The 20,480-nt window shown below is 40.3% G+C and overlaps 1 protein-coding gene across 1 annotated transcript in view; it reads left to right on the top strand.

Moving 5' to 3' along the window:
- Nucleotides 1-20,154, top strand: part of polr3e (polymerase (RNA) III (DNA directed) polypeptide E) — a 28,452-nt gene extending 8,298 nt beyond the window's left edge. The window contains exons 7-21 of the mRNA XM_079851991.1: nt 825-932; nt 3,415-3,464; nt 3,561-3,680; nt 5,585-5,670; nt 5,755-5,799; nt 7,285-7,376; nt 10,047-10,167; nt 10,824-10,905; nt 11,473-11,532; nt 12,609-12,766; nt 14,355-14,416; nt 14,974-15,437; nt 17,535-17,612; nt 18,837-18,962; nt 19,603-20,154. Of these exons, the coding sequence (XP_079708117.1) occupies nt 825-932; nt 3,415-3,464; nt 3,561-3,680; nt 5,585-5,670; nt 5,755-5,799; nt 7,285-7,376; nt 10,047-10,167; nt 10,824-10,905; nt 11,473-11,532; nt 12,609-12,766; nt 14,355-14,416; nt 14,974-15,437; nt 17,535-17,612; nt 18,837-18,962; nt 19,603-19,659 (1,709 nt within the window). The 3' untranslated portion in view covers nt 19,660-20,154. The remainder of the gene's footprint in view (nt 1-824; nt 933-3,414; nt 3,465-3,560; nt 3,681-5,584; nt 5,671-5,754; nt 5,800-7,284; nt 7,377-10,046; nt 10,168-10,823; nt 10,906-11,472; nt 11,533-12,608; nt 12,767-14,354; nt 14,417-14,973; nt 15,438-17,534; nt 17,613-18,836; nt 18,963-19,602) is intronic.
- Nucleotides 20,155-20,480: the final 326 nt, after the last annotated feature.

The raw sequence follows: 20,480 nt of genomic DNA, 5'->3' as shown, positions 1-20,480 counted from the left end.
TAAGCTAAAACATACCAACATTTAATTTCAAAGTGAACTATCCCTTTAAGTGGAGAAAGAAAAGTCTCAGGCTTCCCCGGACTCTGTTATTAATTTATTACTACTTGTATTTAATAAGTTTCAGTGAAAGTGGAGTGGTGAAAATGACATTATAAACCGTTTTGAATAAAACTAATTAGTTTAAAACAAATGATTTATGCTATATTCAAAATCTTTTTACAAAATTCGCAACTTTGTAAGGGAAAAAGCTATTTTCATCATTCAGAAATCACTTATAAAGACTTTGACATTTCTGCCACATGTTTTTGTAAATCATAATTATGACATAAAATTCTTAATTATAACATACTAAGTCATTCAGTGATTGTGACTTAAAGTTATGTCAAAATATTTGAAATACAATTTTTAACTTTACATTCATAATTTTGACTTAAGTCATAATTTCAAGTCAAAATAATTACATAAGTCATAATTATGAGATTAAAAATTTGAAATTATGAAATTATTGTCATAATTTTTGATTTATGTCATAATTATAAAGACTTTAACTTTCCTCCTGAAATCACTGTAAACATGTGAACACATATGGACTATATGATTACACAGACAGCATCTTGTATAATACAGTTGTTATGACCAGAATAAATAGAATGGACGCTTGTGAAGTGTCATGATGTCTGAATATTGTAAAGTGAAGTGAGGTAAAGTGATGTAAAGTGATGTAAAGTGATGTAAAGTGATGTAAAGTGATGTAAAGTGATGTAAAGTGAGGTAAAGTGATGTGAAGTGATGTAAACTGATGTCCTGTCCTTTGTTGATGTCAGGAGAGCTTCATCTCACTCCACTGCAGGGAATCCTCCAGATGAGACCCAGCTTCACATATCTGGATAAAGCTGACACTAAACACAGAGAGAGAGAGGCGGCCAATGAAGGTAGGGACGGGGTTTGGGCTCACTCTCTTACACCATCACAAGGGCTGTGCGATATAGCTAAAAATGTGTCACGATATAATGTTTCATATCGTTCGAAATTGATAATTATTGACATTTTTTATAAACCTTTTTTTTTTTTTTTTAAGTAGAAAAGTTTGAATTTAAACCTTTTTTTTTTTTTATCTATTCACATTATTAAGGCAAACAACAAATTATTAGTTTTAGCAGTCAAAAAGAAAATATCTTCCTTATGTCTTATGTTAAAATAAAAAAGTAAGTGTTAAAGAAACTCTTAAGCTTAAATAAAATGTAATGATGTGTGTAATGTAAAAGTGTAAGTAGAGCAATCAAGGCGAACTGAGGCAGATCAACGTCTGTAATAGGTAGTGGCGTTAACGGTTCACACGGTTCGGTTCGATACGACACTGGTGTCACGTCAGGTTTTCGATACAGCACAAAAAAAAGAAATCCCAAAGAAATTTCCTTGATTTAAATAAAATAAATAAATAATAATATTAAAAGAAACATTATTTTTTAAATAAGTGTGAGTTTTCCTTCATCTTTAAACTTTAAGTTTTATAAATGAGGGTCATCTTTGAAGGATGAACAAATAATGTTTTGGTCATCACATTAAAAATAACATTTAAATATGATGATATTTGAGTTTTGAAGTGCTGGGAAAAGATGTGTGACGTACTTGAAAGTGTTTTACTGTTCCTGCCACACTTCCATGGTTACAGTGAGTGTTTCTACAGTAAAGCCACGGTGAATGTTGCTGATCTGTGGACTTAAAGCCTATAACTAGTTCATTCATCCTGGTTTGCACGTCAGCGCTGTTTGATCCGTTCATAACTGAGGAGTTTGAAAGTTTCTCTCTAGATCTCGCAGCGCTGATATTACTTCTGTGGTGAACTCAAAGGCTTTCTTCACTGGATCTCGTAGCGCTGTGTAGAAACACTGTCGCTTGATGAAGATCGGCTCGCGCTGCACTGACACTGATGGTCCAAACTGATTAACGAAATAACGAGTAGCGCAGTTTCGTTCCGCTTTCATTGCGTTTGCCATTTGATGTACATTTACTAGGGCTGTCCCCGACTATGGATTTTCATAGTCGAATCAGAATCGTCATGTCTTGCCTATAGTCGACTAATAGTCGAATCGTGTGTGGGGGCGGGGCTTTAACGTTTCAAAGCCGCGATGTACAGAAAATCACACAAAGATATAGAAGAAAATGTATAAAAAGATTTTTGATCAATAAAACTAAGAAATAACATAAATAACTCCAGAAAGGCCACACTGCAGATTTGCATTTCACATGCAAATCAAATTAAATCGGCTAAATTACCTGTGCGAGCAGGCCAGCCTACAGCACAACATCGATTTCAACTTTGTCTTTTTAACTGCAGAAACAACAATAAATGCTAATCTGGCAGTCTTTTTAGCTAAAAATGTTCACAGCATCCAAAAATTTAATTAGAACCGGCTGAAAAGTTTTGAAATCACTTGTACCTGATCGAGAGAACAAATCCAGTCTTTCACTCTGTCTGTCCGTTGGAGTCTTTTCAAATTGTGCGCGCAGATAAAATACATTCTAACGTGAAACCCAGTCTATGCGTGAAACTTGTTAACGTTGGCCGGCAGAAGTGCGATCATGGTTTTCCTGATGCTAAATCCAGCCTTGGAGAATATCCTTTCTGATGGTGTACATCCACACTTTAGATTTTCTTATCCCAGACACTGTTAAAGATTTAAATCCTTGCCGCGAAGACGCTCCTCTGTCGGTCACGGATTGAAAGTGAAACTTAAATCTGTCACGGAGTGTTTGGATTTATTCACGCATGTTAAAAAATATTTATTAAAAGCTTCTTTCTTTGCACATTTTTATATAGGCCTACAGCATTATCATAATGGCTGAATATTAACCTATTGACATAAAAGCTAGTTCTATGTGAAATCAGACATTGAGCGCCCTCATATAGCCAAAGTGGCATGATCCTCGTTTCATAACACTTCTGCGAAGATTCGACCGTGAGATCGGTAGTCGAATCAGGCTCCTCCTATCGACGCATCGAATCTTCGACTATTCGGGGTCACCCCTAACATTTACATTTTACATTTATTCATTTAGCAGACGCTTTTATCCAAAGCAACTTACAAATGAGAACAATAACCATTGCAACCAGTGCAATTTAGTGAGGAGAGGAGTGACGTGTTCTCTTCGGCTGGATAAACACACTCTTGCTGCAGCGTCTGGATCAGTTGCAGAGGTGTGACAGTGATGCTGGAAAACATTGCATTGATGTTGGGCAATATTGTGTGCCATCTTTAACTTCGCAGTCCACTTACGAATCACGGTCGACTGGGACGCACCTTCAGTCAACATGATGTGGAGTGCGCCGTTCATGGTTGCCTAGCAACGACAGAGGGGGCTCTCTGTTAGATACATTATCATTGTTATTAACTACCGAATGTGTGTTTACAGCTGGAGACTCTTCTCAGGATGAAGCAGAAGAAGACGTGAAACAAATCACTGTAAGACTTCATGCCACTGTTTTCTTGTTTGAACCGAATGCTCTCAGTCCGTGTGTTGTGCTCACTCCTCTCGTCGTCTACCTGGCGTTCGAACAGGTGAGGTTTTCCCGCCCTGAGTCTGAACAGGCCCGTCAGCGCCGCATCCAGTCCTACGAGTTCCTGCAGAAGAAACAGGCTGAGGAACCCTGGGTTCACCTGCACTACCACGGGCTCAAGGTGAGTCTGATCACATGACCCACGCTTCATTGACGTCTGATCACATGACCCACGCTTGACTGATGTCTGATCACATGACCCACGCCTGACTGATGTCTGATCACATGACCCACGCCCACGCTTGACTGACGTCTGATCACATGACCCACGCCTGACTGATGTCTGATCACATGACCCACGCCCACGCTTGACTGACGTCTGATCACATGACCCACGCCCACGCTTGACTGACGTCTGATCACATGACCCACGCTTGACTGATGTCTGATCACATGACCCACGCCTGACTGATGTCTGATCACATGACCCACGCCCACGCTTGACTGACGTCTGATCACATGACCCGCGCCCGCGCTTGAGTGACGTCTGATCACATGACCCGCGCTTGAGTGATGACGTCTGATCACATGACCCGCGCCCACGCTTGAGTGACGTCTGATCACATGACCCACGCCTGAGTGATGACGTCTGATCACATGACCCACGCTTGACTGACGACATTGTAATTCGTAATTCATAGTGTAGGAAAAGTTTCAGCAAATGTTTTAAGTCTTTAAGTATCTGGTGTTATTTGATAAAAAAAAATCAGATTCTGGACGACTGTTTGAAAACATGTAAATACCAATGACAGAACGTTGCGATGCCTGTCTTTGTTACCCTTTGTAGCGCCACCTACTGTGCGTTTTCATTCGGCCAGTCTCTTTAGCGCAGTGTTGTTAAAGTCCCCCATAGTCAAAAATGTTATCCCTTAAAACTTATCTCTGATCACTAAGACTACATATTTACCGTATTTTCCGGACTATAAGTCGCACTTTTTTTCATAGTTTGGCTGGTCCTGCGACTTATATTCAGGTGCGACTTATATATCAAAATTAATTCAGACTGAGATGAACCAAAAGAAAACATTACCGTCTACAGCCGCGAGAGGGCGCTCTAGTTGGCGGAGTTGTTCAGAAGCGACACCAAGGATGAAGAAAATGATGTGGAATGAGATCGCGGGAGCTTGTGAACTTGTTTACTGGTAACTTGCTTGTTGGACTCGCTGGCTTATGTTAATTTAGCCTATTCAGCCTCCCAGGTATATGTTCTTTATGCTATTGTGTAGCTGAATAACTGTTAATGTGTTGCGTTAACATACCGGACACCTAACGTTATTCAGCCTGTTGTTCTGTGTAGTTGAATAACTTGCCTTTCCAGATTAAATGTCTGTTCTTGGTCTTGGATTTTCTGAAAAAAATTTCTAAATAAATGCGACTTATAGTCCAGTGCGACTTATATATGTTTTTTTCCTCTTCATGACGCATTTTTTGACTGATGCGACTTATACTCGGGAGCGACTTATAGTCCGGAAAATACGGTAAAAGTTTTTTCCTTAAAAACATCATGCTGTAAAATATCTTGAATGTAACTTGACACCCTCGCCTCATTTAGTATGCGCGGTTCTATGAATATGCAAATGAGCCCCGCCTCCACTCACTCGCTCAGCTCAGAGATCCACTGGTTGACGATCACACGTTGATCTGATTGGTTACAAGGTAGTTTGTGACGTCAGAAACACCAGCGATTTCAAAGCGTGTTTTTGAGACTGTCTTTGGTTCACTGCAGTTTTAAGGAGGAAATACTCAGCAATGGTGTCGACTTATGAATTTACACATGCTTTGTCTTAAAGCAGATTAAAAACACCACATAGACACATAAACAACATTAAAAGCTGGATTTTCACCACAGGGGGACTTTAAATTTCACGGATAAGAAGTGTTATAAAGTAATCAGGCGTGTATTAAACGTGTCCACAATACAGTGCATGTTTATTACGGTGAATTTATTAGCATTACCAAATGCCTGCATGGTCTTTATATATTATACAATTCATGCATTCTCATTTATTGTGCTTGCATCTGTAGGACGGACGTTCTGAGCATGAGCGCCAGTATCTTTACTGCCAGGCCATGGACACCACAGAAAACACGGAGCTGGTGAAAACACCGCGGTTAGTGCGTGTGATACACACTGTTGATGTTAGCGGTGATGTTTTGCTATTGGTGTTCATCTCATGTGTTTGTTCTCTCCGCAGTGAATACCTGTCCATGCTCATGCCTCCTCTGGCGGAAGAGAAAGTGTAAGTAGAGGAACTGTCTGTAGGATGCGATGAAGTCTTGTAGTGCTGGGCGGTATACCGGTTCATACCGAAATACTGGTGTTTATTTTTGTTATGATATGAATTTTTAAAGGGTTAGTTCACCCAGAAATGATAATTCTGTAAGACTTTAGTTCATCTTCTGAACACAAATTAAGATATTTTTGGTGAAATCTGAGAGCTGTCTCACTCCTCCATAGGCTTCTCTGTAATTGAAATTTGCCGGCCCAGAAAAGTTAGTAAAGACATCGTTAAAATAGTCCAAGTGACTCCAGTGGCTCAACCTTAAGTTTATCAAGCGCCGAGAATACTTTTTGTGTGCAAAAACAAACAAAAATAACGACTTTATTCAACTCTTCATGTTCTTCTGTGTTTCTCTGAGTGAGTTCACATACTGTAGTGTGACAGCGCAGCGCTTCTGGGTTGTACGTCAGAACGGAGGCTCACTATTGGCCGACGCTGGTCATGTGTGTGATGCTGGCCAATAGTCAGCCTACGTTGAAGAGTTGAATAAAGTCGTTATTTTTGTTTGTTTTTGCGCACAAAAAGTATTCTCGTCGCTTGATAAACTTAAGGTTGAGCCACTGTAGTCACTTGGACTATATTAACAATGTCTTTACTAACTTTTTTGAGCTGGCAAATTTCAATTACAGAGAAGCCTATGGAGGAGTGAGACAGCTCTCAGATTTCATCAGAAATATCTTAATTTGTGTTCTGAAGATGAACGAAAGTCTGACGGGTTGATAACATGAGGGAGAGTAATTACTGACAGATCTTTCATTTTTGGGTGAACTATCCCTTTAATATACCGCAATACCGGTGTATAATCACTCAAACACTGTTGGGAACGCGGCGCGACACTGTTTGGAGGGTCTCTTCACTGGTCACTGGTGATGCTCAGCTGTGTGTGTTACTGAGCGTGACGTGAAGATGGACAGGTTAAACTATAATTAATAGCTGCCAAATTTTATTAGTGTTTCCCATACATTGCTTCACAATATCATCAACACTGCCCGCCACAAATAGATTTTCCAAAAGGCTTTGACATCGTGGAATAAACATGAGCACTGCACGTTTATGTACACCTCTTTGCAAACAGCCTGTATTAATACTAGTGGGGGATTTTTCTACAGTATTCACTCATGACAGTAAAATAAGGCATTCTGAGTCGATCTACTGCAGTATCTCCTCTCAATCAGCAGATAATGTGATCATATACCTCATTTATACCGTCATATACAGTGAAACCGGAATCATTTTGAAAAATACCGTGATATAAATATTTGGTCATACCGCCCAGCGCTAAGATCTTGGTGTTTTCTAGTTATCTATGTTAAATTTTAATATTTTATTGTTTGTGTAGCGCTATGGTGAACATTGTTGTATTATTATGTGCTTTATAAATAATTTGGAATTGGCGATTGATTTTTTGCTGTTTCTGATGTGGTTGTGTGTCTGGTTCTCCAGCGTGAAGCCGATGGGTCCCAGTAACGTGCTCTCCATGGCCCAGCTCCGCACGCTGCCTCTGGGGGATCAAGTCAAGACGCTGATGAAGAACGGTCAGCTGGGCTTACGCTGTCGTTTATGTCCGTCTCTATTAGCGCTGCTCGATTAATCACAATTTACATGAAATCACACTTAAATTGATTTGGCTTATCGTGATTATGAAATGGTAAAGTCTGTGTGTGTAATGTGCAGCGTGTCAGTGCCGTACGGCTCAGGAAACGCGGCTCACTCTGAACGCTCTGAGTTCGAGTCGCTTATAACGAGCATTTGAAAAAGCAACACGAGTCAAACATCTTTCCAGACATGAGACGCGTTTATGAACCTCTTGTCCAAAAGACAACATTAATAACACGCTTTTCCTCCAGACTCACTTCATGAGGACAGCTGAGCTCCTCCTGGGAGATGATGAGTGTGTGTGAGACGCCCTCTGGTGTTCAGATGGATGTGTGTGTGTGTGTGTGTGTATGAGAGACTCTGGTGTTCAGATGGTGTGTGTGTGTGTGTGTGTGTGTGTGTGTGAGAGACTCTGGTGTTCAGATGGATGTGTGTGTGTGTATATGAGAGACTCTGGTGTTCAGATGGTGTGTGTGTGAGAGACTCTGGTGTTCAGATGGATGTGTGTGTGTGTGTATGAGAGACTCTGGTGTTCAGATGGTGTGTGTGTGTGTGTGTGTGTGTATGAGAGACTCTGGTGTTCAGATGGTGTGTGTGTGTGTGTGTGTGAGAGACTCTGGTGTTCAGATGGATGTGTGTGTGTGTATGAGAGACTCTGGTGTTCAGATGGTGTGTGTGTGTGAGAGACTCTGGTGTTCAGAGGGGTGTGTTGTTTGTGTGTGTGTGAGAGACTCTGGTGTTCAGATGGATGTGTGTGTGTGTGTGTGAGAGACTCTGGTGTTCAGAGGGGTGTGTGTTTGTGTGTGTGTGAGAGACTCTGGTGTTCAGATGGATGTGTGTGTGTGTGAGAGACTCTGGTGTTCAGATGGATGTGTGTGTGTGTGTGTGTGTGTGTATGAGAGACTCTGGTGTTCAGATGGTGTGTGTGTGTGTGTGTGTGAGAGACTCTGGTGTTCAGATGGATGTGTGTGTGTGTATATGAGAGACTCTGGTGTTCAGATGGTGTGTGTGTGTGTGTGTGAGAGACTCTGGTGTTCAGATGGATGTGTGTGTGTGTATGAGAGACTCTGGTGTTCAGATGGATGTGTGTGTGTGTGTGTGTGTATGAGAGACTCTGGTGTTCAGATGGATGTGTGTGTGTGTATGAGAGACTCTGGTGTTCAGATGGATGTGTGTGTGTGTGTGTGTGTGTGTATGAGAGACTCTGGTGTTCAGATGGTGTGTGTGTGTGTGTGTGAGAGACTCTGGTGTTCAGATGGATGTGTGTGTGTGTATATGAGAGACTCTGGTGTTCAGATGGTGTGTGTGTGTGTGTGTGAGAGACTCTGGTGTTCAGATGGATGTGTGTGTGTGTATGAGAGACTCTGGTGTTCAGATGGTGTGTGTGTGTGTGTGAGAGACTCTGGTGTTCAGAGGGGTGTGTGTTTGTGTGTGTGTGAGAGACTCTGGTGTTCAGATGGATGTGTGTGTGTGTGAGAGACTCTGGTGTTCAGATGGTGTGTGTGTGTGAGAGACTCTGGTGTTCAGAGGGGTGTGTGTGTGTGAGAGACTCTGGTGTTCAGAGGGGTGTGTGTTTGTGTGTGTGTGTATGAGAGACTCTGGTGTTCAGATGGTGTGTGTGTGTGTGTGAGAGACTCTGGTGTTCAGAGGGGTGTGTGTTTGTGTGTGAGAGACTCTGGTGTTCAGATGGATGTGTGTGTGTGTGAGAGACTCTGGTGTTCAGATGGATGTGTGTGTGTGTGAGAGACACTGGTGTTCAGATGGATGTGTGTGTGTGTGAGAGACACTCTGGTGTTCAGATGGATGTGTGTGTGTGTGTGAGAGACTCTGGTGTTCAGAGGGGTGTGTGTGTGTGTGTGTGTGTGTGTGAGAGACTCTGGTGTTCAGAGGGGTGTGTGTGTGTGTGTGTGAGACTCTGGTGTTCAGAGGGGTGTGTGTGTGTGAGAGACTCTGGTGTTCAGAGGGGTGTGTGTGTGTGAGAGAGAGAGTCTGGTGTTCAGAGGGGTGTGTGTGTGTGTGAGAGTCTGGTGTTCAGAGGGAGCATTTACTACCGATCAGCCGTACTTCACTGACAAACTGCACATAAAATAATCGCAGCCTTTGCCAGATCGCGTGCGCTTTCACTGAGATTAATTGTGCAGCGCTAGTGCACAGTATATCTAGATAAAATAGATAAAGAGACTTTTACAATCTCAGTCACAAAATCTTTTAGTTGTTCCGAGGACAAATCTGAAAACGAGTGAACCGTGCCTTTGCTGTTCAGTTCACCACAGTATATCAGATTATCATCAGCCCTTAGCGACTTCAAAAGACATTTAAAAACATTTTTAATTTTAATTAATTTAATACAGTTATTATTATTATTATTATTATTATTATTATTATTATTATTATTATTATTATGTGCTTTATAAATAAATTGGAATATGGCATTATGGTGTAGTGCGATTGTCAAATCTTGGAGGCTGTGGTTTAATCATATGAATGTGTGTGCTACAGTGTTTATGCATGAAAACGTGAAATATATATAATGGAAGAAAAGTAAATAGCGCAGTGTGAGTGTTTTCCCTCATATCGTCTCTATATAGATGTTGTTCTTTGTCTGGCAGTGAAGGTAATGCCGTTTGCTAATCTGATGGGTTTGCTGGCGTCGGGGACGGACTCGACCGCAGTGCTGCGATGCATCCAACAGGTGGCGCTGCTGGTCCAGGGAAACTGGGTCGTGAAGAGGTCAGGCTTTTTACATTACACCTATGCTGATGCATGATGTTTTAGTAGATGAAGCGCTCCCATGGGACACGTTTAATTTTTTTAGTAGAGTATATTTACCTGACCCTGGATCACGTGACCAGTCACGAGTCGCACGGGTATATCTGTGGCAATAGCCAACTATACATTGAATGGGTCAAAATGATCAATTTTTCTTTTATGCCAAAAATCATTAGGATATTAAGTAAAGATCATGTTCTTTGAAGATATTTTGTAAATTTCCTACCGTAAATATATAAAACATTTATATTTGTGAGTGAACGCAGCACAATCGAGAACATAAATGAACAACTTTAAAGACGATTTTCTCAATGTTTCGATTTTTTTACCCCCTCAGATTCCAGATTTACATATCCTGTCATATCCTAACAAAACATACATCAATGGAAAGCTTATTTATTCAGCTTTCAGATGATGTATAAATCTAAATTTCAGAAAATTGACCCATGTGACTCTTTTTTTGGTCCAGGGTCACATATCTGATATAATGTTTTTTGGTCTCCCTACATAATTTATCTTCGGAATACATAGTTAAAATGATGTTTTTGTCTTGTTTATGCTGCCGTAATATCTAAAGTTTTATCTTATCTTAAAATCCTGCGATTTGTCTTTGCCAGTGACGTGCTGTATCCCAAAAACACCTGTAGTTCACACAGCGGCGTTCCTGCTGAAGTGCTCTGCCGCGGACGAGACTTTGTGGTGAGCTTTATTTTTTACTCTGATATGTTTATTAGCTTAAAGTCTCCCTGTAGTCAACAACTTTATCCCTTAAAACTCATCTTTGATCACCAAAATTACATATTTAAATGTTTTTTTTCTTCATGCCTTAAAATATCTTGAATGTAACTCGACACCCTTGCCTCATTTAGTATGCGCGGTTCTATGAATATGCAAATGAGCCCCGCCTCCAGCTCAGAGATCCACTGGTTGTCGATCACACGTTGATCTGATTGGTTACAAGGTAGTTTGTGACGTCAGAAACACCAGCGATTTCAAAGCGTGTTTTTGAGACTGTCTTTGGTTCACTGCAGTTTTAAGGAGGAAATACTCAGCAATGCTGTCGACTTATGAATTTACACATGGATTGTCTTAAAGCAGATTAAAAACACCACATAGACACATAAACAACATTAAAAGCTGGATTTACACCACAGGGGGGCTTTAATATGATTCCTGTCTCTGGTTTGGATGGTATTGATAAACAGTATCATTACATCATGCTATATAATAAGTGTTGCTATCCTAATTTTATCTTTTTGTCCTCAGATGTGGAGATTCACTCTAGAGCGAACCCTGATGAGGAAAGAAGTCGCTGCCATCATCAAGGTTTGTGGAGTTAATTAAAATCAGTACTTGAGTAAAACAGAAGATGGCACTGAAAGATATTTAACATAAAGACTTATGAAGCTATATATGCACTTTAACCCTATAAAGCCTACTACATCATAATTGATACACAAATAGCATTTAAATTGTACTCAGGTTCACTTGATTATCATACATAATTTTTTTAGAAAAATCATGAGTATTAAATATGATCATCAGGCTTTTGAGGAAGGTTTATGTCTTCATCTCTCAATCATCATTGTATTGCATTGCATTATATGTTTTAAAACTACAGAGCTTTGATCATAAAACTAAGCATTTATCATCTTACTAAGACATTATTGGCAGATATTGATATTAATATGCATTTAATGTCAGTATCTGCTTTCTGTTATAAAGATCTCATTGATTTACATTCCAAGCATCAGAATCTCATCTTTCTTTCTCTCCATATAAATATCAGCATCTCAGTTTGAGTCTCTGAATGAAATTGAGCTGTTTCTCCTCCATATTCTCACTATATGAGCCATGATGTAGCAAATATGATACTCAACAAAAAACATTAAATATTCTGTCTAAATTTTCAATACATTTTTTTTTTTAAGTAGATTTTCTATATTTATTTTTTCATATTTCAGGCTTTACAGGGTTAATTATGATTTTTGTGCATTATTCATTATTCATGTATGTTATTCAGCATGTGATATTGATGTTGATGATCTGCTATTCTGTTATAAAGATCTCTTACTTTTTGTAAGATATAAATATATATATCATATAAATATTGCATATATGCATATTTTGGCTGTTTGAGTCTCTGAATAAAGTTGAGATGTTTTTTCCTGCATATTATCACTATATTATACTATATGAGCCATACAAGCCTGAAGTAGCAAATATGATACTCCACAAAAAAACATTAAATATTCCTTCTGAAGATTCAATAAATTGTTCCATTTAAAAAAAGTTGATTATTTCATATGCCAGGCTTTACAGGGTAAATTATGTGCATTAATCCAATCATGTATGTTATTCAGCATGTGTTATTGCTGTTGATGTGGGTCATGTGATTCCAGCTTCCTCCGGAGGACGTGAAGGACTTCTTGGAGCAGATGTCGGTCCCTCGAGTAAACCGAGGCTGGGAGTTCCTGTTGCCCACGGATCAGGATTTCGTCAGAAAGCATCCAGATGTGGCTCAGCGGCAGCACATGCTCTGGCTCGGCATTCAGTCCAAGTATGAGATCACTCTTATATTATTTTGCAGTTTCATTGTATAGAAGAGCATCTTTTTGTGTTTCGTAGAAAAAAGTAAATGGAGCGAACCATTCGGGTTCTGGAAGATAAAATCCCATTCATTTTCTCCATAGGATAATTGATCATTAACGATAACTTCTGAACTGTTATAGAAAGCTACGAGGTTGTTAATTGATGGTATTTGCTTTTGTTGAAGCTGTCAGCCTGCATTAATCATCATATTTAACCGCAGAATTCCTGCTGGATAAACTACATTACCCATGATTCCTCTGCAGAGAAATCTCCACCAATCAGAGAATCCAAACAAATCGTGCCAAAAGAACCGCCCACATCCATGAAGCATTGCAAATGACGTAGATTCATTTTTTTATTTGAACGTGTCATATGCAATGATTTATGGGATTGTAGTTCTTTTCTTCTCTAAATATTAAGTTCACAGTTTTTATCAGATTTTCAATCAATTCAAATCATTTTTTTGTTGTTTCTTCAAATCAAAGTTTGTAATGCGTTTCTCCTCGCTGCTGGTTGGCTTTTTCATGGCTTTTTAAAAATCCCTATCCTCCTTATTCCTGACGACCTCACTGCGTGTTGCATTATGGGAGGCACTTCCGGTTTGAGGAACTTCCATTCAAAAAGGCTGAAACTAATCATTTTAAATCATAAGTTGCTCTACAAATAAAGCTGATCGTCAGTCTGACTGGATGATCTGTCAGTTTCCCTTCATGATTTATTTTCAGAGATCATGAGAATAACGTTATACTTGTTATTTTAACGTGACGTTATAACAAGAATATCTATGGCGAGAGCTCTTTTCCTCGTGATTATTTTCTTTTTTCCCTTTGCAATCCGCTGTAAAAGTATGAAAAAGGACAACATAAACTGCACATTTGTGGTCTGTTCTCCTGATTTAATTTACGATATATTGCATTAATAATTCACTGGAATGCACAAAGAATCTCTCGTTCTCCTCAAATCCTCACGTCTCTCTCCAGGTTTGTTTTCACAGCTAAATGCAATTTATAATCAGTCAAAATGACGGAAATCACTTTGAAATAGTGTCACGTAATGCTGAAGTTAATGAACATTTTTGATTAAGGCAACATAAGTTACATAATACAGATATATTACTATATATTACGCACTTTGGGGGTTATTTGGTTGAAATACCTTGTTGATGCTTTTACACTTTTACATTTCCTTTTAATGTTCGATGGTTGAAGGGTGAGTAGATTAACGTCATCTCATTGTGACACTTTTTTATCGTATTGCGTTCATAGAGCGAGTGTTTCACTGATTGTTTACAGTTTAACAGAAGTTACACCCATAATTCTTGCAAAGCATCATGGGGTGCAAGAATAATGTGGATAGGAAAATGAATGGATAAAATACAAGACTATACAGGGTTAGAACTACATGAGGACGTGGACATTTTTATTTTATTTTGTGAGCTAGTGCTTTAGCTAAATGAAATGAATAACACAGAATATTATAGATATTAAACACAGTTTGGTCTTAATAGGAGGTGAGAATCTCAGTCTCCCAGTTTCTAAATGAACTCTATATTGCAGGTTGGAAAAGGTGTTTAACTTCTCCAAAGACGACTTTGTGCCTAAAAAGGACGCTCAGATGGGTATGTTCCATATCTATATTTACACACACTTTTATAACTATAAACACTAGTGCTCAGAAGTTTGGGATTCACGATTGGTCATTTTTTTTGTTTGTGAAAAATCTTCTGCTCACCAAGGCTGCATTTATTTGATTAAAAAAATTTGAAATATTATTGTAATTTTCTATGTGAATATATAGTAAAGTGTAATTTATTCCTGTGATTTTCAGCATCATTACTCCAGTCTTCAGTGTCACATGATCCTTCAGAAATCACTCTAATATGATGATTTGATGCTCAAGAAACATTTATGATTATTATCAGTGTTGAAAACAGTTCAGATTTTTGTGGAAACCGTGTCACATTTTATTTTCCAGGATTCTTTGATGAATAGAAAGTTCAAAAGAACAGCATTTATTTGAAATATAATCTTTTGTAACATTATAAATGTCTTTGCAGTCACTTTTAGTTAACGTAATGCATCCTTCGCTGAATAAAAGCATTAAAAAAAGTATGTTTTCATCATCACACACACACTAGTTTGTCATCGCTTCACATGCGTGTGTTTGTCACGGCAGATCCCGTTCACGTCAGCGGAGACGAGCGCGTGAAAGCGGCGCGAGAGAACGCGAGAGAGACCCACGGTGTCCTGCAGAGAGAGCTGGACGCCCGCAGACTGAAGGGGTCGCGACCCCCGGGCGAGGTGCGGGTCAAGCAGGAGCCGGTGAGCGACTCTGAAGAGCCCATGGACACATCGGGCTCGCTCACGAACGGCTCGGTCAACGGTTACCCCGCCTCGAGCTCGCCGGTGGCGGACCCTCATAACGGGCACGGGTCCGCTCACGCGTTCACCCCCGAGCTGCAGGAGTTTGTGCAGAACACCTTCAGGAAACATCACGTCCTGTGCCTGAGCGAAGTCAAGCGTCTGTTTAACCTGCATCTGGCCAGTTTACCCAGCGGCCACTCGGTGTACGGTCACGTGACCGACCGCATGCTGACGGAAGCCATCCTCCAGAGCCAGTGCAAGCAGATCCTGGTGCCTGTGAGTACATGTGCATCACGCTCACTTTACATGCACAGTAGCGTTTCGTTTAATGCATCTGGAATCTGGAAAACTAATCAAGATGTAGCGATATTAAACTTCTGCCCCATACAGAGTCCTGTGATAATCAGTTAAAAATCACTAGTATGCTCTTACATTTATTTATTTAAGTAATCACTGTGACTTTATGGTGATTCATTTGGCCATTATTTTCCTAAAGACTTGACGGAATTTTTTTTTTTTTTTTTTTTGCATTAAAATTGTGGGCAAAATAAAGGTTCCTCTGATTGGTAGAGAATCCTTTTAAGCTTTTTCAGAGCAAATATATATATATATATATACACTCACCTAAAGGATTATTAGGAACACCTGTTCAATTTCTCATTAATGCAATTATCTAATCAACTAATCACATGGCAGTTGCTTCAATGCATTTAGGGGTGTGGTCCTGGTCAAGACAATCTCCTGAACTCCAAACTGAATGTCAGAATGGGAAAGAAAGGTGATTTAAGCAATTTTGAGCGTGGCATGGTTGTTGGTGCCACACGGGCCGGTCTGAGTATTTCACAATCTGCTCAGTTACTGGGATTTTCACGCACAACCATTTCTAGGGTTTACAAAGAATGCTGTGAAAAGGGAAAAACATCCAGTATGTGGCAGTCCTGTGGGCGAAAATGCCTTGTTGATGCTAGAGGTCAGAGGAGAATGGGCCGACTGATTCAAGCTGATAGAAGAGCAACTTTGACTGAGATAACCACTCGTTACAACCGAGGTATGCAGCAAAGCATTTGTGAAGCCACAACACGCACAACCTTGAGGCGGATGGGCTACAACAGCAGAAGACCCCACCGGGTACCACTCATCTCCACTACAAATAGGAAAAAGAGGCTACAATTTGCACGAGCTCACCAAAATTGGACAGTTGAAGACTGGAAAAATGTTGCCTGGTCTGATGAGTCTCGATTTCTGTTGAGACATTCAGATGGTAGAGTCAGAATTTGGCGTAAACAGAATGAGAACATGGATCCATCATGCCTTGTTACCACTGTGCAGGCTGGTGGTGGTGGTGTAATGGTGTGGGGGATGTTTTCTTGGCACACTTTAGGCCCCTTAGTGCCAATTGGGCATCGTTTAAATGCCACGGCCTACCTGAGCATTGTTTCTGACCATGTCCATCCCTTTATGACCACCATGTACCCATCCTCTGATGGCTACTTCCAGCAGGATAATGCACCATGTCACAAAGCTCGAATCATTTCAAATTGGTTTCTTGAACATGACAATGAGTTCACTGTACTAAAATGGCCCCCACAGTCACCAGATCTCAACCCAATAGAGCATCTTTGGGATGTGGTGGAACGGGAGCTTCGTGCCCTGGATGTGCATCCCACAAATCTCCATCAACTGCAAGATGCTATCCTATCAATATGGGCCAACATTTCTAAAGAATGCTTTCAGCACCTTGTTGAATCAATGCCACGTAGAATTAAGGCAGTTCTGAAGGCGAAAGGGGGTCAAACACAGTATTAGTATGGTGTTCCTAATAATCCTTTAGGGGAGTGTATGTATATCATAACATTCATTCAATCATAACATTCCTTTCTTTTCAAGTAATATATATATATATTACTTGAAAAGAAAGGAATGTTATGATTTGGTTCCCAAAGAAATAACCAAAGGTAATCAAAGTCCCTTTTTTTGATTAAATAAAACCATTGGGCCTGTTTATATATTGTTTAGAATTAAAAATAATAATTTTTCTTGCATCAGAGGGTTAATATTTTCAGTTGTTTTGTTTGTTTGTGGCTTTAATTGCTTGTTAAGTCCATTAATGTCCGTGTCTGTCCTGCTCCTTAAGATAATGTTTGGTTTAAGATGTTCTCAGGCCTTTGTTCCTGAAGCTTATTGGATTAAGGGTGTGTGTGTTTGTGTTGAGTGTGTGTGTGTGAGACAGTCTGAATGTTTGTGTGTAAATGATGTTTTCTTCTCTCTTTAAGGTTTAACACAACACATAGATCCTGATGTCTGGATATCATTTCAGATCCAGTGTGTAGTAACTGTGTGTTTCTCATCTGTGGTGTGTGTGTGTGTGTGTAGTTTCCTCCTCAGAGCGGATCCACAGCGGATGAGCAGAAGGTGTTCGGTCTGTGGGAGAGCGGAGAAACCTTCGACAAGGTGCTTTAGTCACTGTGAACTTCATCTTGATATCCTCATACTGTGTGTGTGTGTATTTGAGTCTGTGTATGAGAGTGTGATTCTGTGTGTATTTGAGTCTGTGTGTGTGTGAGAGAGAGTCTGTGAGAGAGTGTGTGTGTGTGTGTATGAATGTAGCATTTGAAAAAAAGCGCATTTTATGTGATTTTGTTTTGCGGCTCACACTCGCTAATCTGCCATGATTCCAGTGGTGTGTGTGCAGATGTGTGTGTCGTGATTCAGTGGTGTGTGTGCAGATGTGTGTGTCGTGATTCAGTGGTGTGTGTGCAGATGTGTGTGGTGGTGTGTGTGTGCAGATGTGTGTGTCGTGCTTCCACTGGTGTGTGTGTGCAGATGTGTGTCGTGATTCCAGTGGTGTGTGTCGTGATTCAGTGGTGTGTGTGCAGATGTGTGTGGTGGTGTGTGTGTGCAGATGTGTGTGTCGTGATTCCAGTGGTGTGTGTCGTGATTCCAGTGGTGTGTGTGTGCAGATGTGTGTCGTGATTCCAGTGGTGTGTGTCGTGATTCCAGTGGTGTGTGTGTGCAGATGTGTGTCGTGATTCCAGTGGTGTGTGTCGTGATTCCAGTGGTGTGTGTCGTGATTCCAGTGGTGTGTGTGTGCAGATGTGTGTCGTGATTCCAGTGGTGTGTCGTGATTCCAGTGGTGTGTGTGTGCAGATGTGTGTCGTGATTCCAGTGGTGTGTGTCGTGATTCCAGTGGTGTGTGTGTGCAGATGTGTGTCGTGATTCCAGTGGTGTGTCGTGATTCCAGTGGTGTGTGTGTGCAGATGTGTGTCGTGATTCCAGTGGTGTGTGTCGTGATTCCAGTGGTGTGTGTCGTGATTCTAGTGGTGTGTGTGTGCAGATGTGTGTCGTGATTCCAGTGGTGTGTGTCGTGATTCCAGTGGTGTGTGTCGTGATTCTAGTGGTGTGTGTCGTGATTCCAGTGGTGTGTCGTGATTCCAGTGGTGTGTGTGTGCAGATGTGTGTCGTGATTCCAGTGGTGTGTGTCGTGATTCCACTGGTGTGTGTGTGCAGATGTGTGTCGTGATTCCAGTGGTGTGTGTCGTGATTCCAGTGGTGTGTGTGTGCAGATGTGTGTCGTGATTCCAGTGGTGTGTGTCGTGATTCCACTGGTGTGTGTGCAGATGTGTGTGTCGTGCTTCCACTGGTGTGTGTGTCTGAACGCTGGTCTCTGCTCCTCAGCACCGGCAGGTTCTGTTCGAGATCTTCATGAAGAACTATCGGGTCAGGAGAAACGTGATCCAGACTCGCCTCACGCAGGAGCTCGGGGACGCCGTCACCAAAACTGATGTGGATCGACTGCTCAAGGTGTCACACACACACACACACACACACACACACACACACACACTGATTCTGTTGTTACAGGGGTCCTACAGGTGCTTGAGTGCTTGAATTTGACTTCAAGTCCTTGAACACCCTTGAAAACAGCCATTTTTATGATGAAGTCCTTGAAAAGCGCTTGAATTATTGAAATTTATTTTTAATTTTATTGATAAAACAATCTTTTCACACAAAATTAAATCTGCAGTCCGTCTGATATAGATATAGAGGCATTTCGCATGGCTGTGAGTGTGATATTCCTCATATAAATATCCAAGTGTATGATACAGCTCTTATTCTTCAAGTCAATCATATATTCATGAGAGAATAAATCAGTTTGAAAGAGGAAAGCGATATCTTTGTCATACTATCCTTTCAAAGGTTAAAGTTACCAGTTTTATTGCACCATTTTGTTTTATTAGTTTATTTTTATTTATCTATTTACCCTTTTTTAGAATTTAAAAGATAATAAAGAAAGATAATGTTAAAGATAAAGCAAAAAAGAAAAACAAAGTAGTGCTTAAAGTCGTGGAAATAGATTTTACGGTGTCTGTACGAACCCTGATATTAAAATGATCTAGCAATCAGTTCTCAGATCAGTGTTGTTGATCTTGTGTTGTTCTAGGAGTGCTGTATGAGTCTGGGAGGGATGTGGTATCTGAAGGGAACGGTTCGCTCCTGACGGGAAGAGTCGGAGCGCTGGGATCCTGTCGATCAGCTCGTCTGCCTCCGGAGGCGGAGCTAAACACACCAACCAATCGCTGCCCTCGGCTGAGCGGGGTGGGAGGAGCATCTGCACACGCCAACCCTTCAGACTCACACACGAGCGTCTCAGATAAAGGGCTGAAGATGATTTAATTCTGCCATTTAAGCGTAAGGACGGGAGTCGTATGCTGAACGTGTACTCAGACTATCTTTGGGTTTTCTTTTTTATGATTTAAAATGAGTAGTTTCTAATAAAGATGACAGGAGATCATGGTTCAGCTCATTTCATCTCGCTGGTGGCCTTTGCGAGTTTATCGTCAGGTTTTGGCATTGTTTAGGACATGAAGAAAAGATGTTTGCTTTAATAATCCTCTTGGTTTTATTGCATATTGTTTTTTGTTTGTTTTTTAGTTCTGGGCAACAATTAAATGCGATTAATAGCATCCAAAATAAAAATTTGTGTTTACAAGTGTGTGTGTGTACTGTGTATAATTATTTTGTAAATATAAATACACACACATGCATGTATATATTTGAGAATTATTTGCATGTATATATATTTATATATTGTTTATATTATATATAAATAACACATTTTTCTTAAATATGTACATGCATGTGTGTGTGTATTTATATATAATTATACACCGTACACACACACATATATTATGTAAACACAAACTTTTATTTTAGATGCGATTAATCGTTTCACAACACAAGTTTGTTCTGCTTTTCTTTCGTTACGGCTGGATTTGAAGGGCATCGGTTCATAAAGACTATGATCTTCTGATTATGTCA

The sequence above is a fragment of the Squalius cephalus genome (genome assembly GCF_949319135.1).
Source record: "Squalius cephalus genome assembly, chromosome: 19".
In the NCBI taxonomy this organism is placed as follows: domain Eukaryota; kingdom Metazoa; phylum Chordata; class Actinopteri; order Cypriniformes; family Leuciscidae; genus Squalius; species Squalius cephalus.
This window is presented reverse-complemented; position numbering and strand designations above follow the sequence as displayed.